This window comes from Acanthochromis polyacanthus, chromosome 7 (assembly GCF_021347895.1).
Source record: "Acanthochromis polyacanthus isolate Apoly-LR-REF ecotype Palm Island chromosome 7, KAUST_Apoly_ChrSc, whole genome shotgun sequence".
Lineage (NCBI taxonomy): Eukaryota > Metazoa > Chordata > Actinopteri > Pomacentridae > Acanthochromis > Acanthochromis polyacanthus.
The window spans coordinates 18,432,747-18,458,730 of NC_067119.1; the positions used below are offsets into that span (position 1 = coordinate 18,432,747).

A 25,984-nucleotide genomic window follows, 5' to 3' on the forward strand; every position below is an offset into this window, starting at 1 on the left:
ATATATATATATATGATGGTCTACAAATTGCATTTCTGACTACCCCCTTACTATTATAGTGTATGGTGTGATATAGACCATGGTGAGAAATGTCTGTTGTGTTCAAGTAAGCCACCAAGTGCACGTTTTCAGCATTGCTTATAAATATAATTTATTAATTGTCTTAAAAATTCTTTCTTACACTTTGTACAGAAAACAATTAGAGGAGATAGAGAGGCAAGCATTCACCAAGATTGAGCAAGACTCGTGAAGCGTGCCAGAATTAGCTAAAAAGGACCAACACTATCCCACACTAATCAAATCAAACCACTCCTGATAGTAAAATCAAAATGCATTTACAAGGACAGCTCTAGTTATAGACTTCTATCATGATAACCAATGCCAAGTTTGCATAGTAGACACTGCTTTTACAAAAAAGGAAAAACTTAAATACAAAAAAAGAAAAAAAAACTTGAAACATACAAACTATTATCTAACGGTACTGCTCTTTTTTTATATTCTGAAATTTTGCCAAACAGTAGCCAACAGTACACAACTGTACATACTGTAGATAAAAAATATTTTTTTTTACATACTTTGATATCTTAACACTACTTTCTTCATTTTCACATCATGAAGGATCATCTTCAGGAGGCCGACATGTGCTCACCTCATATGAAAACTCCCTTTTTATTTTTTTCTCCATTGATAGAAAGTCTGTCCTGCTGGTAAACTGTAGACTTTTTGGATGTAGTTATGTTATTATCAGTAACCGACATTTCTTAACTGATTTGTTTCGGTTAAAAATTCAACCTTGTGTAAGTGTGAGTTTAGGCTCCAAAAGCTCTGAGTTGCCAGTGATGTTGATGATCAAACTGTGTGAAAGAGACATCGCCATGACCTTTAGGTCCATGTTTTGTTCTGAAACTAACTGAAATGATGACTTGATGTTTTAGGCTTTTATCCTCATAACATTTTCAAGACTCTTCCCTTTGACTTCCTTGCATCTGACATCAGCAGTTACATCTGAAAACATACAAAACATCCATTCTGTCATTTCACCATACACCGTTTCTAGTCTGGACTGTCCAAAATTAAGACATACATACTTTGAGGCCTCTGTGTCCATTTCATCTACATTTTATCCTGATACAAGAGGTCTGAATATTAAAGTTGCACGTTTCTGACCGACTGAACAAAAAGAAAAATCAATGAAAAAAATCAATGTCTCGAGATTTCCTCCTGTGTGGACAGCCACAAGATGAAATCCGTCACAACCAGGTAAAGATATGACCTTTTGTATCAGTGTTAAACCCAACCTCTGCCTATTTTTTAAAATTTTATTTCACTTTTTTTTTTAAACATATCCTCCTCAGTATCTCCTCCACATACCTGATATTCAGTTTCATATGGCGTCTCTCCATAATTTACAACAGAAATATCCTAACTCCAATTTTTGAATATTTTACAAGCATTTCCTTCCAACTGAATGTTCACATTGTCCTTTCCATGGTGAATAGAGTTAACATCTCCAGGGAGATCTGACAAATATTCAAAAGCCACTGAAAATAAGGCTGTTTTTTTCTGCAAACCTGGCAAATTGGAGTGATACCTTTTCATCAGACACTGTTGACCCGAGTCAATACATACATTTGAAATCCGGCCTTGGTTCACAATGCTGTTCTGGAAAACACAAATATATTACACTTCATTTTACATAGACCCCTTCTGTTATGTTGATTTTTAGCTCTAATTTTCAACTTTTTTCAATAAATACACTGTGAGTTGGAATGTTAGTTGCTGACAGAAAGTTGTTTGAGAAAAAGGCCAAGTAGCTGATATGTTACAGATCCCCCCCCATACAGTTCACACCTATAAACATATTAAAATGTCAAAAATAATAATGTTAATGTAAATAATAATGATCACTGAACAAAAAAAAACATTACGGTAATACAATGTCATTAGGATGAACATGATAATCATGTATTTACACATTTCAGACGATCAAAGAAATGCAAATGCTGTTCATCTTCACAGGCCACTGGATGGTGCTAGTGCCCAGCAAAGTTACAGCGGCGATCACAAATGAAATCACATGTGGCCTGACAGCAGGTTACCACTGGCAACTTGTGATGATGGGATACTATAGATATGAAAGAAAAATATATATATGTCGGCTATATATATATATATGTATTAGTAAATTAAAATATGATTGATAAAATCTGTATATTGGGTACATTTAGCGGTAATGAATGATATCAGCTGTATTTAATTCACTATCACATAATACAATGGTACTTTGTATAGTAAATATTTTTTTAAAAAACGCTTGCGTTTTCACTTCCGGTTCATCCCTTTTTGCTTTGTCTCTCTTTTCTCTGAGTTAGACCCTGTCCAGAAACAAGCCCCAACACTAACAGAGAGACTCCTGAATTTGAGATTGTAGTTAAACAAATGCTTAGACATGACTGGAGTACTTCACCCTGCATCCACAAACCGCTCTTCTTTGTGAAGGAACATAGCAGCAGCTTTACTACAGACAGCATGGTGATTTTAGTTTGAAATGTATTTGTAGGGATGGTTTTACTATTAGCAGTTTGGTAATGAAAACCTTTTTTTGGAGAACAAAAATAAATGACAATGCTGATTCCTATAAAGCTAATATTTTAGTATACTGTGCTGCAGGACACTGAGCATAAGAATGAATGGTGTGGATGTCTGCTTCTTTTATCTGTTTATCATAAGTGCCATCTTACTTACATTTTAAACGGAAAAAGTTTACAAGTCTGTCATGTATTACTAAAAGTGGCAAACAAAAACATACCATGCATCAAAGAGGAGTGTAATCATCTTTGGATTGGCTTTTTTTTTTTACCGTCACTGACAGCAACTGTCAGTTGTCTTTGTGTTCAGTTTCCTGTAACCTGGAGGATTTAATATCGTCATGCATTTTGGAGAAAAGCCTCAAACTCCATTCTTATTCTACAACAAATGGATCTGATACTAGCCAAAAGGATAAACCTGTTGTCTCGGGCTTGTTTCTGGTCAGGACCCTTGATTGACAGTCACCATGTAGCAAATTCTGTTAGCAGGAAATGATCCACACATATGGACAGCAGAATACATAGAGCGTTCCCTAAGAAACGATATAAAGACAACAAACTGTACTGGCAAACACGTACAGCCAAGGCTCACAAGAGAAGAGCCACTTATTTATCTCCCCTCTCATTATCTGTTTTCCATCCAGATGATCACCTGCCACGGCTTCCATCATTTTGTGTTTATGTCCTCCCTCTCTTTTGTAATCACTTTAGCTTCTCTCTGTGTTTGCGCTCATCTTTCTACAGAGTTTCTAACTCACTCTTTCTTTTTCCTCAATTTACCTTCTCCCACTCTGCTGTAATCAGTTTACCTTCTCTCCCTTTATGGTTATGTTCCATTTCTGTAGAAGGTGTCCAAGGTCAGTACCTCTCTTACTTCTTTTTTGTTTTCTTCTGCTTGTCTCTGTTCAGTATTAAAGTAACAGCAAGAGAACAGCTGATGTTACGGTAGACAAGGTCTTTGTTTTGTTTTTTTAGGCGCATGTATGTTTTGTTTGTTCCTGATAGGAAGGGCTTTCTCCTCCTTCGATCACACACGACACTGCAAAATCTCGCAAATACACACACGAAAAGATACATGTATAGTTTTTGCACCAGCTCAAGCCCCCGTCCTTCTATCTATTACCATGTCGGCATGATTACCACGGTATTTAACCACTGCTCAATCACCATGGTGACAACTTTCCTTTCTCTCACATCTAATTTGTTCATTGCCCTTGCTGCAGTATCAACCGTAGAGAATTCACGTGTAATCATCTCCAGAGTTCTGTCATTGTCATGGTAACCACGCTGCTTTGTCAGTGTTCTGTTGTCATGGAGGCGAGGTTACTGTCATGGCGACCCATTTCTTCCAGCACGGCGGCCAGTTCGTTTAGGTCACCGTCGGGGAAGTGTTGGGCCTCCCAGAGATCCAGGATTACGCCTGTCGGACTGGACTTGGTGGCGAAGTAGTTCAGATACCTGAGAAAAATCATGAAGAAGAGGGTGAGGGACAAAATATTTGAAGTATTATAAACAGAAAAGGTTTTATTCGGACGGTGAGTCAGTGATTTTTTTTCCTTTAAAGACACTCATTTACTCATCACTCGTCATTCACAATTTAAAATGGAAGACACGCAGCAGCAACAAATCAAAAGTGAAGTCAGATCTGAGACACCTGCGGAATTATCCCATCAATATCACAAAACATGATACAATATTTGTCAATGCAAGACATAATATACAACATGTAAACTATTTAAGCTGGCATTTCAATTTTCTTAACAGTTTATTTGGGAAGCTTGACAAGATGTCACAGTTTGAAAAGCCTCCAGGCAAACTCCTTTAAAAAAAGAAATCGGTTTTAAAGTCAAATTGGAAGTGTATAATATGTAATCGATGTGCCAAAAGAAAATAACGTTCTGCGAAGGATGAAAATGCTCCATTTTCTCCCATAATGCACCGCAAAGGTGACAAATTATTGCTCTCTTCAAGACTCTGAATTATAGGCTTTAACTTTGGTTTGTTAGAATGTATTGAAAGCACTTGATATCAGACAATATAGCAAGACAGGCAGAAAAAAGAACTAAGTATAAAGAAGCATCCTTGATTAAGTCCTCAATACCACAAATCAAATGCAACGCTAAAAGAAACATGGCATCTGAATCCTTTTAAGAGAACTTGCAATTTTGAATGTTTAGTTCAAACCTTATTAACAAATAAGAGAAAGAAAGTATATTGAAATTGCATTTGAGCAGGAAAATGTGCCAGAAACTTAACAGTGAATTTGTGCTGGTAAGAACTCCATCCTTTTGGAGACAAGTACACAATGATTGCAGAGGAAAAGACTGACACTGAGCCATCTGTGACAAAGATCTCAATGTTGCTTTGAAGTCCAAAACCCATCAGATTTGAGTCCCATGGGGGTAAAACTGAGACTTTCTGTTCCTCCGTAAATCCTGTGATTGTACCGTTGGCACACGCTGATACTGTTTAAATACGACCACAGACATGCATATCTGTCCTCTGCTCCTATCTGTCATTTCTCCTCCCACAGATTTTCTTCTTTTTTCACATTTTCTCCCATTTAAAACATCTAATGAAACTATTTTCATTACATTCTTTCTCACTTTGTTTCGTTCCGTCTCACTCTCTGTGTCAGACTCCATCTGTCTGCAGTGTGCGATAAGAAGCATCCTGCTGTTAAGTGAACTCAGCAGCTGAGACTGACCTTTCAAGTGTATGTGCATGCGTGTGCGATTGTGTGTGCGTGCTTTTCCACTATTCCTTTCATAGCCGTGTTGGTAAAATGCACCAGAAAGTTCACAATTACAGCTCTGGTTTCATTGTTTGTATATACAAGACAAAGCTCTGAGTGAAAGATGGCCATGACGGCGAAGCATGAGTCACACTTTGAAGTCAAACAGATGCAGCTACAAAAGCGAGACAGGATAAGAGATGGTATTTCCTTGTTAGGGCATTTTATCATGGTCCTTTTTGAAGAGTACCTTTTAGCAGAAATGTGGAAGTAAACAACAATTTGGCTAGCTGTTCACCCACTGATCAGGAATATTCGGTGCCCACATCAACAGACTGCTTCATGAGCTGGCTGCCTGGTGGGACAATGATGCGCACTTGTGCCCAATTATCCTCTCAATATCTGGCTCTGCTTCGGTAGCTGCTGGTAAATGAGCCTCCAGACTGAATCACTGAGACACACATCTGCGGATAGAGATACTAAGGATGTTACCTGTGAGTCAAATGCGTACGGAAAGCAGTGCGGCATTTATTCTACAGGGAGTCTAAAATGCATTAAAAACGAGTAAGCAGATATATGTTTTTTGTACATCTGTATGTCACTATGACAAAAGACCATCACATACCATTAATGCGATTTACCTGTCAACGTGATTAGGCCTCAGGGGTGTTTGCATCTGCATTTTTGTCTTAAAGGAGACTTAGTAAGTAACAGAATAAGAGGACGGATATGACTGCATTTCAATTGAGCTGCACCATCTGATTTAGTTTAGTTTTGTTATTATCTTTCCAGAAATTGTCTTTCTGTCTTTGACTGTCAGATAAACTTAAAAATATCACACAATTATTATAACTACAGACAGACATTAAACAACAAATTCCTCCACAACATCACCAACAATCAAGTACAACAAAATTAAAGTGTCACATGCCTAAAATCACCTGCATTTGTTTAACAGACCTTTACTGGAAGGTGTAAATTACCTTTGGGCAGCAAACTGCACCTTCATCCTGGTGGTGACAGCTACCTATTCACCATAGTAATCACTGAAGCTTGCCTGCCATCAGTGTTATACTGTGTTGTTCTTGGCCTGCAATCTTATCAGATATACCAACAACCTTTTTTAGTTTCTTCTTTTTAACTACAGACAGTGAAAAATACCAAGAAATGAAGTGGAAAGTTCTTCACAAGTGAACCATAAAAGAAAACCAGCGTGAGTCTATTCACTCCAGTGTCGAAGCTTTCGCACGAAATATAATCATTATAATCCTCTCTTCTAGATGACACATACATTTAAATTCTGCATTAATTACTGTCCCCAGATATTTACATTCATCTACAAGTCAGTACCATTAATAGCTACTTGTTGGCGTGCCTTCCTGCCTACTCTGAAATCAAAGATCATTTCCTCGTCTTAATCAACCGGGACTTGAGTCATATCTCAATTCATAAATGGAGTTGCTTTCTCCTCTGCTGTTGAACGAGGTGAGGTCGGTCCCATTTCATTTGAGAAATGATGATTTAAATCAGCCACCTATAAGGGAAGCATATATGACATGAATAAGGGTTTCACCTGTCCAGGTTGAGTTTGTGGGCCAGCATCCTCCAGTCATTGCCTCTTGTCTGCGGTGCATCCAGACTGCCGCATAACTTCTGTCTGATGGATAAAGGAATGCGAAAGGCATTGGGCCCAACTAAGGTTGTGATATTGCTGGCAGGGTCCATTAGGGACGTGTCTATGCTCTGGAGCTCCTGGAAAGATGAGAAGAAGTTGGTCAGTCATAGATTAAAAGAAAAAAAGATCCTTTTAAACTTCAAAAAAAACTTCAAAAAAAAAAAAATTGGTTAGGAAAAAATAAGTGTCTCCATATTGTTGTACTCAGAATATTAAAGTATATCCGCTGCGTTCAAGACAAATGAGAACAGGGATAGCTCTACAGACTGTATATATTAAAATCTAAAAAAAGCAAGATATGAATCATAATATGCATACAGGTGGCCACCATTGCAGACTCAAATTCATCACATTTCTATTTCAAACATCCTCTTGGCAAAGATTCTGCACATCTCTTTGTTGTTTGCCTTTGGTGTGACCAATTACACATGAGCCTCCTAATTAATACAAGAGTGAAACAAACACAAAGATCTGCTCCCGAGCACTCAGTCTCTCTCCTCTTGCTGTCGATCTTGCATCTCTGTAAACCTTCATCCCATTAATCTGCCACTCCTGGATTGAACGGAGGCAGCAATCTAACCAATGTGGCTTGGCAGAAGGAAACAACAACTGCCACTGCTGATGTGAATGATTACTATTTACTGCATCTACTTAGCCTCAATTTATAGCAGAAAGCTCTCTGCTGTTGAAGACTGAATGACTGATGTGAAGGGACATCTCCGTTTCTCTCTTGAAATAATAAATGCTTTAAAGCTGCTTTACGTTCCATTGTTCAACATGCGCCACACTGGTTGACAGTCTACAACATTTTAGTTAACAGGCAGCCCCCAGAAAGAGACTAACACAGTTCTACTTTAGATATCAGCTCTCTTTATCATACAGTGCTTTGAATAAGAACTGAATTCCCTTTGGATCTTGTCTATTTTTGTATGTATCTCATACTAAACTGTGTCAGATCTTCAAACAAGATCTAACATGAAACAAAGGCAATACGAGTAAACAAATAAAAAGAAAAATACAAGTTTTAAATAACTGTATGTATTGAAGTGAAATGGCTATTTAATACCAGCTGGGCTGTGTGAAAAAATATTCACACCCTTGATTGCTTAACTTGCAGCTGGACAAGACACATTCAGGCCTGATCACTACCAGCACAGCTCATTTAAATCATTCTTTCATAGATCATTTTCAGAGGTATGAAGCAGGCAAAACGTTGCACACTATTCCTAATTCAAAGCAGTAATGAGTAAGATGGTGACTGAAATCAACTCTGGGGAAGGTTATAAAGCTATTTCTAATGTTTTGAAATGCAACAGATCCATAGTCATTTTGGAAAAGTGCAAAAATGGTGAATTTTTCCCAGCAAGTCTTCTAAATTTCCTTCAAGAGCACAACGACAACTCATTATGGAAGTGACTAAAGATCCATGAAGACCCCTAAATGTCTGTCCAAAGCACTGTGGGCAAAAATGACATTCACGGGAAAGTGGTGAGCTTAACCTAAAGAAACACTCACATTCACACCTACAGACAATTTAGAGTTACCAATTAACCTGAGCATGTTTTTGGACTGTGGGAGGAAGCCGGCGTACCCTGAGAAAAATCACACACAGGGAGAATATGCAAACTCCACACAGAAAGATCCCAGAAAGGCCTGGACTCAAACTGGGGATCTTCTAGCTGCAAGGTGAAAGTACTAACCACTAATCCACTGTGCAGGTTCTATGTACCGTACTGAGGAAAAAGTTGACCTGCTTGGAAGACAGGCATCCCTTTATATCCTTTGTACACCAAACGGAATTCCTCAAAATGAACATTATACACATGGTGAAGCATAGAGGTAGCAGTGTAATACTGTGGGAATGCTTTGCTGCTCCCTCTTCCTGTCTAAAAGGGACATAATTGCATTGCATCTTTGCTAGTTTAACAACTGCATGAGAAAAGTCACAAAGGCAAATCACTGTAGTTTCTTTAATTGGACATATTGAAGTTTAGTACTCTGGACAACTCCATTAATTTGTTTTCATTTGAAGTCAAAAGAAAAGTAGGCTAATTGTCTGCAAATGTAAACGGAAAATCGAGTGCACCCATGAGACCTACTATGGGTGCTCTTGACAGATATATCAAAGACACATCAGTATCTGTATGTGGATTAAAGGGTAACATAAAACTGCAGTACAAAACACTTTGAGAAGGCTTGAATACTGTGTCTCTTTCCACTTGAAAGACGATTCACCATCATAGCTGTTCATAAAAAATGAATTCTCATCAAATTTTTTGATAAAGTCTTGTGTTTGTGTAATAAAATGAATTTCAGTGAATACATGTTAATCAGTTCTTGCAAATACTGATATCAGTAAAAGTCTCAAAAGTCAGGATGACTTAAAAGGGAGGTCAGGACGGCAGGGGCAAGTTGAAAAAATACAGAAGAGCTTCTATATTTAATGTAGGCAATGTGTTTGGATAAGCAGTGGAGGAAGATGGCAATCTTTTAATCACTTTACTGGTAAAATGTTCTTTACATTATTGTTAGGGTGAATCAGTTCTGTTAACTGGAGATACCTAGAAGCTACTATACAACTCTGACAAGAGGCAACTCAAACTTGGGCCGGCTGTGGCTCAGGTGGTAGAGCGGGTCGTCCAATGATTGAAGGGTTGGGTTCGATTCTCGCCTAGTCATGCGCTGTTGTGTCCTTGGGCAAGACACTTAACCCACCTTGCCTCCAGTGCTCTTCACTGGTGTATGAATGCGTGTCAATGTTGGTGGTGGTTGGAGGGGCCGTAGGCGCGGATTAGCAGCCACGCTTCCGTCTACCCCAGAGTTAGAATGTGTGAGTGTATGGTTGAATGGAAGCAATTGTTGTATAAGCGCTTTGAGTACTCTGATGAGTAGTAAAGCGCTATATAAGAGCAAGTCCATTCAAACTTCACTACATTCTTTTTTTCAAAATCTCACACCTTGACTGCTCTCATTTTGCTCAATGATGCGTTCTGAAGAGCACAAAACACTCTGTGTAAGTCTCCTTGCCACTGCAAATGCTTTTCTATAACTGGTGAAAAAAAACACAACCCTGTCTCTCTCTCTTAGTAAACTTACATGGTCATACATGGGTCCAAATATTCTAAAGTGCAATGCTATTACCCCTGACCACCGTGGGAGAATTCAAAGTGTGACATTCCAAAAGCCCTGTCTGACCTTCGACCAAAACTGTACACTCATAGACACACACACATTTTCAGTGACTTTCTGGTTACATGGCTGAGCAAAATCAAAGACAAGTTATTCCATTCGTGTTATCTGACCTCCAGCCCTACTATGAATGATTGAAAAGAGTCACAGAACCATAGCAGGAACCCTGACTGTCTGACAGACAGAGAGAAACTTAGTGACTTTAGGACCTGTAGTGCCGGAATGTAGAAGTTAGAAGAAGGTTGTAAAAACGAATCCCTTTCTCTTTCTGTGTGACTGTGTTCAGCTGGTTTTATTGTATATAATGTTATTTTCCTCTCGGCCCAAGGGAGTTAAAGCTGTGTTCTACATTTATCTCAGATATAAAACCAATATAAGCACAGTGTCATAGTGTGTTGGTGCATGCATTAAAATAAACTTGCCTCCTCCAATGTGTTGCTGAGCTGAAAGATCTGTCCTTCTCCTTCTACCTGCCGTACACACAGTTTGCAGCTGATCTCTGTGATTGCTGAGCTCAGTCTCTCCAGGGTGAAGGTACAGTGAAGACTTCTCTGACTGCCACTCCACACCTGGTAGAATGGGATCTCCTAGAGCGAGCACAAATGCACAAACAATAACATGCAAGTTTTCAGGCAGGTAACCTGATGGATCAAAACATATTTCCCTTTTTTTTTTTTGAAAAAGTTTTTTTCCCAGTTTTGGCTATGATTCTGGCAAAATATTAATGACTGTACCACAAAAACTTATTAAAAAATGATTGGCCATAAAAGCAAAAAAAATAAAATAAAAAATTGAAAAATAAAATGTAATACTGTTTTCCCTTACAAAGTATGCCTCTGACTGGCACCACACTACATTTTTAAAGCTCCTGTTGGTGTCAATCAGAGATAAACAAAACAACAACAAAAAAACAACAACACCTGCCTCTTTGGGTGAAAAATAAAGGTTCTATGGTTGGCAGAATATTGGAACAGGCAAAAAACACGGCTATTCTTTGACTAAATTTGCACCATCATATAACTGGTTTGTAATGTTCTAACATTTGTACCATTGAAGACAACATTACAGGAGTCTAGTTACATTATTTCTGAAGTTATGGCATTTCAGACATTGCTCCACAGATCGGCACAAAGAAAACAGTGCAAAAATCGACATGACAACACCCTTTTTAAGAATTTTTAACTCAAAAACTATGTTAGTTATGACCCCAGGTTCTTCTCAGCATCAATTCAATCAATATTCACCACTAAAAAACAAAAATCATTTAAATTGAAGATAGACCAGTACCTTGTAAAGTGTCTGTGTACGTATATGCATCTTTCTCACCTGATACTTTGCGATGAGTTTGCTCTTCCAGTGTGTGTGTGGCACGTCGTGGATTGACAGTCTCAGATTATGTGTGCTGTCTTTAAAGTTCAGAGTCTTTGGCTCATCCAGAAGCTTCCCTCCCATCTGTGTCTCCATCTGAAGAACCTCCTGCACAAAAGCCCACATAAAGAAATAACTCCTTCAGATTTCCTCTGCAAGTTTGCTTCTGCTTAATGTCGCTCACTGAACCATTTACTTTTTATACATCGGAGATTGTAGAAAGCCTTTTATTTATCTTGCGTAATTACTGCAGACAATGCACCATAAAACTCTTGGAACACTTCAAAGTTTTTCGTTGAGATAACATCGCACTTCTCCACAGTTGTATTCCCTGGATTTTAGCAAAGCTTAGCTCTGCCGGCTGCACTGAACTGGAAAGACACATTGAGAAGCTCAATAGAAACCTTGATTAATGATGCACCACCAGTCAATGTACTGCTGTTGTGAGATATAAATGCAATGAAGCATATCTTGAACATGTGATTTTAAAATTAAATGACTTCTATTAATAATGGCAATAACACACCGAAAAGTGAAGACTGATTATTGAATTGTTGTCCTCTTATTACTCTCTTTGCCAACAGTTTTAAAGGACACTGTAACTAACTAGATTCAAAGGTGACTTAATGCATATATTGTGTGGTTTTGTTGTGATTTAGTATCTTGGATTCCAGAGAATTGGAAAATGTCAATTTTGTGAAGGAAAGACAGCAGCACATTTTACTTTGCTGTGCTGCAGTTGTTTCAATAATATATTGCGGTACACAGTTCTGGGGGGATTTCTTGTTCATCTTTTTAAAATGATGCCTGTAGATCAACTAGGCCCACATCAACAGAGTACTGAGAAGGTGCCTGTACCCTGGAAACCTTACAGTGTGCATAACAGTATATACACATACTGCTCCTGAATTGCATATACACAAATAATCAGTTGAGAGCAAACACAACACAAACACTCAGTTATAATTCATAAGTACGGCTTCTGAGGCCTCCTACAAGCTTTTCAGAAATAATCAATTTCTCCTTCCCTTCCACTTCATACGTGGCAGCTCTACTGTAGATACACAGCAGAGACGTTCCCCTGTGAAACACCGACCGATCAATTATACTACACAAAGTCTCCATCATTAAAAAGTCCACCTCTGAACTTTGTTTCCAAGCTGCAATTGTGCGTTTGAACGGGCATAACTGAATGTGTGCTGTTTGTGGAAAAGCGGGCATGGCTGTGTGCTGCGCTGACACTTGACTTATCACTGCATGCATAAATTACCAATGTTAATCTCCCGTATCAGATGGTCCCTTCAGTGCTTTGAATTTGTTTAAATTACAAAGCATTGCTATTTTGACACTGCTTGACCCTGTTTTGTTTACTGCCTCTCAGCTCACTGCCAGAAGACTAGAGGTGAAGAAACTTCGCTTTATGACTCCGCTTATTTCTTTCAATTCAAGCTCCAATGTATTTCATTTCAAATGCAAATCAACAGGGACGTTTTTTAGTATGGGCAGTCCAAAAGAAAACAAAAATCCCTCACAGGACTAAAAATCACCATAATGCACTCAGCTTAAAATAGCACACTCCCTCTGTGTTACTCAAGGCTTTCTGTAAAACTTATAGATGCATACTGTAGAATCCATATAGTGCATGTCTGAGCATACAGGCTACAAATTCATTGGATCTCGGAATTTTTCATTTCAGTATGTTACCTTGAGTGCATCTTGAGTGTCATCCAGACAATAGACCCTGATGTGATAGTCCAAAGTTGTGCAAGACACAGGCCCAAAAACAGCCAGTTTGAGCCTCTTGGCGGCTGCTTTGCCGATCGACTGACCCACCAGGCAGTACGTCCCCAGAGTCTCTGTCAGAATGTGACATGCCTCCAAGTCCATCTGTACATAGCAGGGGGTGGTGAAGTTCTCCTCTCCCACTACAACCACATCCTGTAGGATACAGACACACAAAAAGTCACACACAGTTTTTCGACAAAGTGTCTGGCTGGTTCCTGAGTGTAATGTAGATTTAGATTATTATAATTTTACAAAGTGACCCACAGTCTAGTACATTTTGTTGTTCCCTTCTATTTGGGAATGGCCTTCACTTGTTCACACAAACCACTATTGGTAACACAAGGTTGTTATTTGAATATGGGCTTTATCTGAGAATTCATGGGCACTAAGCCACAGTTTGTCTATTAACATAACACAACTGGACCTGCATTTGGAACCATTTTCCTCAAATGCAAACAACCCACGAGCAAGCAAGGCTGTGGTTTATGCCAGGTGAATTTCATTGCTATACACAGGTATTTTTCAGTGTAACTGCCGCACTAGTGTGCTCCATGTGCTGTGATGTGAGCTATGTAGAATTATATTTAAGCAAAAAGCCCAGCAGTAAATGTAGACTTTTTGCTTGTGGCTCTTTTTTAATAAAACAATAAACAGTGTGAGACTGCTCGAGGCAGTCTGGTAATCCATTTTAGAAGGCCATTTGCACGACGCTTCATTTTACAGATTGTGAATATATTTGTGTTCTGACACTGAAACAAAGTGTAAATGCATGTCTGGCTGTACATATGACATTTGAAAGTAAATCAAGGTGTTCATTAGGGGAATTATGACACTTGTTTAGAGCTGTTGTCTGTGAAGTGTGTCCAATCCCACTATCATTATCTGCCGGCTGTTGCTCATGTCATCTCTACAGCTCTCTGTCACAGCCTGACTTATGGTAAATCCATACAGCTCTATGGGTTCGGGGGGGATGCACAGGCTCACCGCGTTCTTTTTATACGACTACTGAATGTTCAATTAGTCGTGCAGATATCCATGTTCGCATGCGTGACTTTGTGGATGACAACGTACTGTAGAGTGGATACGTTTTCCACGCACATGTGTGATACAAATATTGAGTTTTGAATCACAGTTCATGCGGAGTTGTGTTCCTACAGATGAGCTGAATCAATACAAAGAGGTAGGAAAGCAATATGGTATGAATCGGTTATTACTGGTAATCACAACCGTGGCTGTTCCCCCTGATATGAGGGGAATTCAATTACCTTCCTCTCCCTGTTTTGGGGAAAACTTTCTGATGGGAAATGGATGTTCTACTGCAATAAGAGGAAAAACAAATCGACTTCCTGATGAAATTCCACTTTTCATTTTTCTTGTCTTTACCCACTCTGCATCTCTTTCTCTCTCCGTCTCTCACTCATACACACACACACACACTCACACACACACACTCACACACACACACACACACACACACACACACACACACACACACACACACACACACACACACACACACACACACACACACACACACACACAAAGACCCACACAGAATCTTATGCATGGCTAATTGTGCAGAGACATTGTGTTGAGCTGTGATAAGCAACAGAAGACAGCATACGGGGGCCTTGTAGACACAGTGATGCTGCAAGACAGCCTTATCACCCACACCCACACACAAGGGTGCACACATGCACGTACTAACACACACACACACACACACACACACACACACACACACACACACACACACACACACACACACACACACACACACACACGCACGCACACATACACACACACACACACGCAGAGTGCTGAGGTAGAGACTTCATGCTGAGAAACACAGGAGGAGGGAGAAAGAGAAGGGTAGAAAAAAGGAGGGATAGAAACATAAAAAGAAAGATGAGAGAAGAGGAGGATGGCAGGAGCATAACAAATTGCTTCTGATAGGAGTCTTCAACCCCCTGCTTGTCTACTAGCCTGTAGGCACTTTCTGTTTACCAAATTTTCTCTCCTTTCCTCTCCTTTTCTTTCTTTCCCCTCCCTCCTTCCCTGCATAGACAGTGTGAATGTGCAATTCAGGCTACTCTCTGGTGTGTGTGCATGTGATCTCTGTGTGTATACAAGACTGTGGAGTAATCATTGTGTGCAAGTGTGTCGTTGTTTTGTGTACTTATTTGCACACTTCTTTATCTTTGGATTATTTAGCTGCATGTGTACATGTTTGTGTATCTAGATGTATCATAAAATTCAAATTTGTCTCTATTTGTCGGTGACAAGGTGGCAGCTACTCTCTCTGGGGGAATTCCAAAGCTTTGTATTGAAACTCTGCGACAACAGCGCAATACATATACAGCACACACAAACAAACAGGATACAGTGCTGAAAGCTCACCTCCCATTCTCCCATGGCAAGTTGGTTCTTTAGCTGTATAAGCCAGTCCTCCTGGACATTGTCAGCGCAGTGGTGGATGGTGAGGATCACTGGTCTTGTCAGCAGGGCACCTGGAGGTCCACAACTCACTACTGGGCTCAGCACTGTCTGGATGTCCTCTACCGGGGGTCTGAGAAGACAGATAACACTGCAGTGAAATGATGGAAAAGAATGACAGTGACAGGATGCTCTGCTGGCTACCAGATAGTGAGAGCTTCAGCTACAGACAGCTCTATTGGATTCTCTTCTGGTGTGTGTTAGGTTGTCACACTCTTCATACAGGACCCCAAAAAGTATTTGGACAGTCAAATTATACGCAAACTGACATGAGGAAACTGGAAACTTTTCTGGCTGTAACACTGAACAAACTTTCACCACAGCTGTTAAAGAAACTGGTTGATTCCATCCTAAAGGAAGGCAAATGAAAGACTAAATCATTGCATTTGTCATCCTTAGTGACACCACTATTAGATACGCAACTATCTTTTCTGTCTTCATTTTGAACCGTACATCTATTTGATTTTGCGTTTAATCCCTTGTTTTATTACCAAAAACAAACTATTGCAAGCTGGTGTCATCTTTCTTTGAAATAAATAATATTGAGTGAACATTTTGTCAAATCAACCTAATCTGTTTAAGGCAATGGAAGTTGCATATTTTGTTGTTTAGGGGGGTATTTTTAATACACATATGAAAAAATTCAGAAAGACAGGTCAACAGTTAGGTGAGAGCAAGTTAAATTACCTTTGCATAGATGAGAACAGTCAGACAAGAGAATAGATAAAAAATAGAGCTAACTCAGTCAAAGACTGATCAGTACAGTCAGCTTAAGCTGGACTCAGGAGTTTGCAGCTCAGGGGCAAAAAAATAATGACTACTGATCAGAAATTCTATGCTTTTTTTTAACTGTACATCTGGGTACTACAACCTCCAACACTCGCTAATCAAAGCACTGTATGCTCTTGTACTGTAAAAAATGTGAGAATATACATAGTGAACTCCATTAGTATTCATTATTTAGAAGCTTACTTTCTTTAGTAAATTGAAAAATAGAAACCACACACTTAAACAACACTTGAACATAAAAATACACATGAAGTTGAGTGGCCTGTGTAATCCATTATCCCTCATGCTACTTAACACATGCATTCAGTGTGTAAGAGCCCATATGGATAGGGGAGATGGATCTAAATTTTAACTGCTTTTTTTTCGGCCCACCTTGTACCAGGGGGATACTAATCCTTAGCAGTATTATCGATTCAACTGCTGGAGCTCATTATTGACTCATGAAGGGTTCACATGGGTTGGAGTAACAGAGAGATGAAAACGCTATGACTCAAACTTCTGTAGCAACGATTGACTTAACTCGTGCAGAGGTCACCCCTTAATTAATTACAGTTTTACTGATTTACGACAATGTGTATCTTTTATCATGCAAACAGAAAAAAATTGCTTGGAGCTGTGCATGTGGCAAAAATGGACACCTAAGGGTTAGATCTTAATAAGCTAAACCACATGATTCCAGCTTGCCAAGTGTCGCTGAGGTAAGTCAATGTGGCTGTGTGAGTTTTGCTGGCCAGCTATTGACTGAGATGAAGACAGAGGACAGAGAAGACGTTTGACTCTCGGAAATACTGTAGCACGTTGCAGGGGGCCTAATTCTTATTGACTGCTATTGACTGGGGAGAGGCTAGGATGGATGCATGGGACAAAATACACGACACAAACTGTGCCTTTTATCTTAGGTCTTGCAGAAGCTTCAAATGCTCGGTGCACTCAGTTTATTAAAGAAAATATTTTCTCATTAACCCTCGAGGTGTCCAGTACTTTTGGTTTTATTTGTCCAGCATTTTTCGAGCTTCAATATCACCTTCAATTCAGTGAAGGGAATCTGCTTTGTCATGCTCACAGCATAAAAAAAACAAACATATTTATCAGATTCAAAAGCAGTGTGTCCTTTCAGCTTCACCAAAATCTCAATCAGCAGATGGAACATAAAAATCTTCTTTCTTCTCTCGCAGAGAGCTCTACCTCACTCATGTTCAGGGTTTAGGAGTAAAGGATTATAGTACAAGTAACAGGATTGCAGTAATCCCAAAAATAGCCACTAATCTGTTAGTTACTGTGGAAACTCTTTGCATATGCTCTCAAAAGCTCAGTGTCTGCTTTATTGGCTCTACAACGTGCCATGAAGTAAAAAAATAAATTAAAAAAAAAACTCAAATCAGTTGGTCATACAACAGTCCAAATTAGAATCACAGGCTTTAAAATAATGGGTGTTAAGAGCTCTACATTTGGGTAACAGTGCTGATTCTAAAATTTAGAAAATGATTAACAATGCAAATTCTATGGATTACCATATAGATTACAATGTTAAGTAGGTAATAATTAATGTGTCAGATATTCTGCTTTAATCTGCTTAACTTAATTTGTAATTTATAATTCTGGTGTTATTACATGAATTAACTGACCTCTTCTGGATGAATCACCAAGAGCAGGTGTACGTGGATGCACTATAAATAATAATGATTCATCCCTTTCTGCACATTCTAAGCCCAAGTCACACTGTGAAAGCCTCCCCACGCAACCATACAAACAGGTGCGAGAAGTCATCGCCCAGGAGAAAGACTGAGAAGCACTTACAAAGGAAAACAAAGAAACAAAAAGAACATAGAGGGAGTTGCAGAGATGAAGAGGAAAATGGGGACAACAGGGAACAACAGAAGCCACAGAGAAGAGATAAAAAAGAGGGGGAAAAAAAGAGATAAAAACTTACCTCAAGCTGTCTTTCCTGTGCACAGTCACATACATCTCATACACCCTACCCTGAGGAACAGCACCCGCTGGAACCAACAAACTCACACCTGCAGGAGGGAGGACAGGAGAAGCAAAATGGATGGAGGCAGACATAATGAGTTTCATCACAGGATTTATTAATTTCACCGTGCACAGCTGAATTATTGAACGCGCAACCCATTATCACTTTATCATTATGATTAATTATTGAATTATCATTTTTAAAGGCAACCCATGTAAAACCTTCTCTTAAATACATCATCAAGTGAATTGTGCTGCGATGTTTTATAGCTTTTAAGAGCTGTTTCCTATCAGCAGGTTACATTATTCATTATTTGCCTACCCACTACTTTTAAACCCTAACACACATCTTCCGAAAGTTTTCTTTTTCTTTTAAATCTTAGTAGCTGGAGAACATTCAAAGGGTGTTTGTGCAGCATGATGACTGCAGCAGTAGCTAGATAGTTACTGAATAGATCATTTGTGTTGTTAGTGGCTAGTCGAGGAAATGCATTTGACTAGATATTTTTAGTTTGACAGTCTTGACTTTGGTGTCATTCCTATGATTCATTATTTTATTTATTAATTCAATCACCAAAACAATCTTTATGGATCTTTTTCATGCCAATTTAAAAAAAGGAAAAACTCTAAAGGAAGCTTTTAGATATCTCACAGGTCACCACATCATCACGGAGCATGAGCCAGCTACACATACAACTAGACGCTAAGTGCTTGTGGGAAGGTTACCAGAGTTGGGTACAATGAGGTGTCCTCCTTGGCTGTTGAAGGACCCGTGAGCAGTACAGGAAGGATCTCGTGTTCGGGCCAGGCTCTGGTTGCGAAAGTTCATGGTGTCACTGTTATCCAGCAGAGACTGGGTTACCTATGAGCACAGTTAGAACAATGATTACAGGAAAAGTACAGTAATAGTACTTATATACACGGGCTATTCCAGAGAGTCCTGGGAGTGACAGTGCTGGTTTTAAATGAATGTTATTACACCTCAAACAATGTTAAAAATCCTTCCGGCTGTAGTATAAATTTACAGCAGTAATGCAATGAAGGTCACTATACACATTAGTGCGCTTTTTTTATTATTAGACCTAAAATGTGAGCAGGTATTATGAAGGCTGAATGAAATATGCTAATGAAATGAAAAGTTCGCAGAGGTTCAGCAAAGGGTTGCTGTGTCCCTTTTGTGAATGTTTTCTATCCCGTCAAAAATGCTACAGGGAAGATCTGTACCTGCCTGGAAGCGCTGCAATAGGCTGTCGATAAGAAGAGTCTGGCTTTAAAGTAGGCCTATAACCACCTTAGGGTAACTGGTATAACACAACCTGCTTTGCATTTTTCCATCGAAATGTCCGCTGTGAAATGTAAAATATGGACTTAGCATTCACTAGTACACACAAAGCTGACAAGAACTTACTTCGGTGAGTTGGAGACAGACATCAGACTAAAAACGCATTAAAGACTCAAATTAGCCAGGCAAGGTCAGTCATTTGACATGGTATAGATTCAAAAGGTGAACAATTAAAAAAACACCCACAATAACAGATAAAATCATCAAAAGGTGCCACTGATCTGTGCAGCTCAAAGATGGTGAGTTCAGCTCTCGTACTGCCTCAGGACAGGTGCTGTGATGAAGCTGAATGGTTTCATCTGTATTTGTGACAGCTGACTCGAGTATGCATGCCATGTGGTTGACAGAGCAGAGGGAGGAAACTGGGGCAAGGAGCTGCATGTATACAAATGGTGTTTGGTTTTGTCTTTATGTGACTGGGAATACACAGTTGCCCTGTTTTAGCATCTCCCATTCTTTCAGTGTAAATACACACAGGAAGGAATGTCCTTGTGTTCTAGCGCAGAATCCCTTACAATAGAAGAAGATGAAAGACACTGGCATGTTAGGGACCAAACAGCAACACTACCTTAGGAGAAAGTTTGGATGTGAAGTCTCCTCCGAGGTCGTCCTGTGGTGTGACCAGACCAGAAGAGTTGTAGACTTTGATCTTCAAGTTGGGAAGAGGATCCAAGAGAGGGGAGTTGGTCATTGGGATTTTATCTGACACATCGTGAAGGGCGTAGACTGGACCGCGGTACATGGCAGCCGCATTTGTCAAGTCGGGAGGAGCCGTCAGGAGATCAGCTAAGGTGAGACACATAGAGAGAAACGAGGTAAAGTAATGAGGGAACACAGAATATGAAAGCAGATGGGGTCAGAAAAACTGGTAAAATAAAACCTAAATAATACAGTCAGACTTGCTAAGTGCAGTGCATGGCTGCAGCATGGGACAGGTGAGCCGAAGCTGTGACAAGATCACTGGGCAGGAAGAAGGGGAGTAGGATGAGGACAGGCATGGCTGTTGATAAGGTATCAGTGTCGGTCATGATGCACTGCTGTACACAGGGGCATGACCTGCATGAAGGACTAGTCATAGCTGCTGCACAGAGAGAAAAAAAACAGGAAAGGGGAGTGAGAGACAGCTAGAAAACAGAATGAGAGAAAGAGCGCGTGGATTCTGAGAACAATGCTTAGACCTGCATCTCAAAACCTGCAAAGGTTTAAAAGCTGAATCCCATAGATTCCAGATTTGACATCACTCTTCTTACTATAGAAACAGCTTAGCTCCATGTCACACAATCAATCCCAAAAATGGTTGTCATACTTTGAACACATCACACTATGTTTTTGAAATTGTGACAAAAACGCGTTAACGTGTGCTGACAATTGTTAAAATTAAGTTAAGTGTAAATCGTCTTGTTGTACTGTATGTTTGGCTGCTCGAAAAAGCAGCCTTTTAATGTGTACATCTCACTACATATTAAATCATGATATAAATATGTAGATGACATATATCAATATATTTGAAAAAGGAAAATTATACTATTAGAAGCTTAAAGTAAGGCTACATTGAATTTGTGATCATTTGTGAGACTAAGAATGTGTTTTTTCTTAAGTTATGGCATATGGTTATTCTTGTACAAAGTAACTGCAATGGCTTATCTCATTTGTTAAATAAATTACTGTTAGTACTGGGTGAGATGCTATTTGAGGCTACAGATTGTACTCCACCAGTTGTTTTTAGCAGTGTTACGAGTTGTAACTTAAGCTGTCACAACTGATTTATGCTCATTTTGAAATCTTGAAAACTCAAGAACTCCACTTACACACAGAAGTGCATGAACACTTTCATAAATAAATATACATCTGTAATGTCAAACAATGGTACTACAAAAGCACTCTAACATGCAAATATGAACCTTGCATAGCAACAGCATGCAAACAATAGCCTACATGCTGATGCACACACCACAAACACACCTGCCACACACAGAAGAAGGCCTGTATTGGGATCATGTGTCAGCGGGGAAGAGTAAGTAAATCCTACTTCTGTACTCATCATGGAAAAGTGAATTCAAACTGGAGGGCGCAGGAACAGGTGAATCTTCTTCACATCAGAATGATAATCCATGTACATGCAATGCTCCTGCTTTGTATTAACAGCATGTTTGAGCTATAAAAATGAAACAACCTTCTTCAGACTTTAACACTTGGTTTTTTAAAGCTCCCAAACTTGCTGAAGAAAGTACAGCAGCAGGTTAACTGAGGTCCTCAATGAATAAATATTGATAACCCTCTTGTAGGAAATTCTCAAGTACACATTTTGCAATCATAAAAGCCCCCTGCAGTTGAATTATTACCAACGCTTCAACAACAAACAGTAAAAACAACTTTACATCTGCCAATATGTTAGCCTCAGTTATTATAGGAAACCGGAAAGATGCTGCAGCCAAGTTCTGCTGATGGGGATTTACGTTACCAAAATTATTCAAGTGAATGTGCTCCAAGTGACCCCATAACACATCAAGCTCAGACACTTTTGCAGCTAGTTTTCCTGAGCCATCTCGCTAAAATCCTTTTCAGCTGAGCACAACTTACCCCAAGGGCAAAATCACAACAAAGCGCATTTCTACACAACCAAGTCTCTCCCATCTGAAAATCCAACAAAAATTCAAGATTTAATTGGGGTTGAGATCACAAGAAGGCCAGTTACCTACTGAGAACAAATTCAGATTTGTTCACACCAGGCTCCATTTTCCTTTTTCTTTTTTTTCTGGCTGCAGAGCCTGAAATCCTGTTGTTCCCTCCAAGAGTCCATCCATTCTAATTTTAAAATCCCTCATTATCACCCCACCACCACAACCAATAACACACACACACACATCTGTCACCTATCACTCTCTTTCTTTCTCTTTCACCAGGCTGTTTACCCTTAAAGCCAGCGGGTATTCCTGCCAAATCATCCCTGCTGAAATTTAATTAACAACTAACGGAAAGCCACAGAGAGACAGAGGGAGAGAGAGAGAGAGAGAGAGAGAGAGAGAGATCCAGGGACATAATTCTACATTAATAGTAATCGGAGATGGTCCCTCAATGCAGAGTGACAAGCATCCTAATGCTGATAAAATGTCACCCCATCTCTGCACATTCACACACATTTACCCTTGCACACACACACACAGACACACATACACACACACACACACACACACAGACACACGGACACAACAGCACGTACACATGCAGACAAGTATTTTCGCTCACTGTTTACCAATTTGCACTGCACCCTCTTTGACCTTACTTCCTTGTTTTTACTGTATGCTATGTTTTGAATTTCAATCATCCACCCACAAATGACCACATAAACACATGCCCTGAACTGCTTACATATCACGTTGAAGTTCTTTTTTAAGGAGTCGTGGTGAGAAGATTCAACGGCGGCTAAACAACAACAAAATTTGTGTTGCAAACATAAGCCCACTCTATAATGCTTCCTAGTTTCTTGTGTACCGAATGGGAAATATAAAGTTGGGTTAACTATAATGAGAACCAGTGTGAGAATGTATTTTGCTTATTTAAGGGCAATCTAATTTACAGTGTTTAATTCACGTGTGTAGAAGTGACAGAGTACATGTCTGTTTGCATACATTGATCTACCACAACTTTAAAATCAACTGCCAAATATTATGTTGATCCCAGCTGTGCCACCAAAAAAGCTCCGGCACATCTGGCCATGGACATTGGACGTCTGAGGGTGTCCTATGGTGTCTGATGCTGGGATATTGGTGGTAGAACGTTTGGTTGGCATGGTTGGATCATAGTGTATCAGTCTTTTTCTGACACATACCGCTGATGCTCAATCAGACTGGGATGTGGGGAGTTTTTGTCTTTGTTGTGTTCTTCCAGTAGCTCCTGAGCGGTTTTGTGATATGGCACGGCACAATATCGTTCTGGGGGAAACCACTGCCACTGTGGAGCGCCTTTGCCATGAGGGAGGAGTTTGGGCTGCAACAATGTTTAGGTGCCAAAGTAGCATCCACAAGAATGCCAACAAGACCCAAGTTACCAAACAGAATGTCACAGTAGGACGACCAATGTCATTCAACTCAGCTGTCAGTGGTTTTAATATTGTGGTTGATCAGTGTCTGCACCTACTACTACATAAAATAGATACAGAATTTTACCGTGTCTGTGAAGTCAGTACATTTAAAGAAAGTCTTTTGTGTTCTATATTTGGCAAATAAAATTTCATACAGGAAGAGACATAAATGAATGTTGTCTGAAGACTGATACCCGATTCATACAAATTTCCTGCCTGTTTCCAGTAGGCTGTCAGGTGAGTGAGGACGTGTGCAGAGAGGAAGAAATTACAACACAGACAGCAGAGACTGAAATATATGGCTCCATTCTAACAGGAAGACAAACATAAGGGAGCGTCTATTGTGGTTGGAGTCGCAGTGACGGGAGAGACGGAGACATAGCTGAGGAAAGACAGAGACACAGAGACTGGGATAGAGTGAAGAGGATGTTGATAAACAGGAAATATGATTGACCTGAATGTGTGGATGGTGAGGGAGGAGGATAGAAGAATGAGAAGCAGAATGAGAGTGGCAGACTCCTTGATGGAAGAGAATGGTTTCTGGTAGAGACAGATTAATCCAAACATCATGGACTGACAGTAGTAGGCCGAGGAAAGAAAGAAACTGATGCCAGCGTCTAAGCCCCAAACTGGACAGGACAGGTAGAGTTATTTCCACAGATGCTTGATCACATCTGTTGTTCTGTATCGATCCATGTATCTGTCTCTCTACCTATTTATTTTCCTACTGTATCCATCATTGGGCACTGTATGTGATGCCAGAATTTAGAGGAAACAGAATCTGTAGTGCTCTTTTCGAAAGAGTGTAAGGAAGAGACACTTGCCGTCAAGTTCAACCTGAACAGCAAGTATCCGACAAGCCTGAGTATTCTTCAGACACAGTTTAAGCCAACATCAGCCGTGGGGAGACTGCTTTGCTGCACTGATCTCCTAACCTTCATGAAGCAATGAGGTGGTTACTCAGGATAATATACATGAACTCCTGAGTGTCAAATTCTCTATCTTACTACTATCAAACACCAACTGAACAGTGGAGTAAAAAGCAAGTTCTTATTGTAAATGGTGGCTTTTCTACTTGTACTTTTAGGACAGTATCTCAAGTCTGCATTTAAAAAAATGAGTTCAGTTTGGTTTAGAAAGACGCCATTGTACCTTTGGAATAAATTAAAGGTATATCTTACTTATTAAGGATGAAAATAAACAAATAGAATTCTGGCAGTTTCCATAAATAATCACATGCACAATTTCTATCACGTTCATTACCTGATCTGGCTGTTTTTATATTGACAGACTGGAAGCCTCCATTCAGCGCTGAGGTGTCAATGATGTCTGAGTCAAAGTCGCGGTGGGTCTTCCGATACACGAAGAGCGCAACGATGACGGAGATGAACAGGCACATAATCACCGCGATGACAATGCCCACATACAGAGCCACGTCATCTGTGCTTGGGGCAGCTAGAGGGAACACAAAGAAAAGACACAATGTTAATATATTTGTACTGTAAGAATGAAGCAAAAGCCAAGTGCATTTATGGAGTATCAGAAATGAAAGTGCCATTAAACAGTTTCAAAAATGATAATTCTTACGGAACAGCATAGCAGCAGCAGCAGAGAATGAAGCAGCATTTTTATGGCTCCACCACCATTCGGACTCAAAGGACACTTTCTATAGGTTCCATTACAAATGAAATTTTCAAACAGCCCTCCAGTTTCTGTAATATGATAATTTGTCTAGTCAAAGATACAGAGAGACAGAGACACCTTTCATAAAAAAAGAACGGTAGCTACTCTTAAAACTTAATAAGGCTGTTAATTATTTTACAGGGGTCTTAACATTCTTTTTCAATTCGTCTCAGACTTTAATAGTGTTTCAGCGAGAACAACGATGGAATTGTCATTCATGATGCATAATTTAAAGCAGAAGAAGGGACTAAAATTTTAACTGATGGGTGATGGTGGATGGTGA

General features: G+C 39.6%; 1 protein-coding gene across 2 annotated transcripts in view; it reads right to left on the reverse strand.

Moving 5' to 3' along the window:
* Window positions 1-125: 125 nt before the first annotated feature.
* The window catches only part of unc5ca (unc-5 netrin receptor Ca), a 230,232-nt gene continuing 204,373 nt past the window's right edge, over window positions 126-25,984 (reverse strand). For both annotated transcript variants that reach the window (XM_051950524.1, XM_051950525.1), the window contains 10 exons: window positions 25,282-25,473; window positions 20,506-20,723; window positions 19,322-19,457; window positions 18,555-18,642; window positions 15,740-15,908; window positions 13,259-13,492; window positions 11,513-11,662; window positions 10,609-10,773; window positions 6,896-7,074; window positions 126-4,046 (listed from right to left, as the gene is read on the reverse strand). In XM_051950524.1, coding sequence (XP_051806484.1) covers window positions 3,884-4,046; window positions 6,896-7,074; window positions 10,609-10,773; window positions 11,513-11,662; window positions 13,259-13,492; window positions 15,740-15,908; window positions 18,555-18,642; window positions 19,322-19,457; window positions 20,506-20,723; window positions 25,282-25,473 — 1,694 coding nt within the window. In that variant the 3' untranslated portion in view covers window positions 126-3,883. The remainder of the gene's footprint in view (window positions 4,047-6,895; window positions 7,075-10,608; window positions 10,774-11,512; window positions 11,663-13,258; window positions 13,493-15,739; window positions 15,909-18,554; window positions 18,643-19,321; window positions 19,458-20,505; window positions 20,724-25,281; window positions 25,474-25,984) is intronic.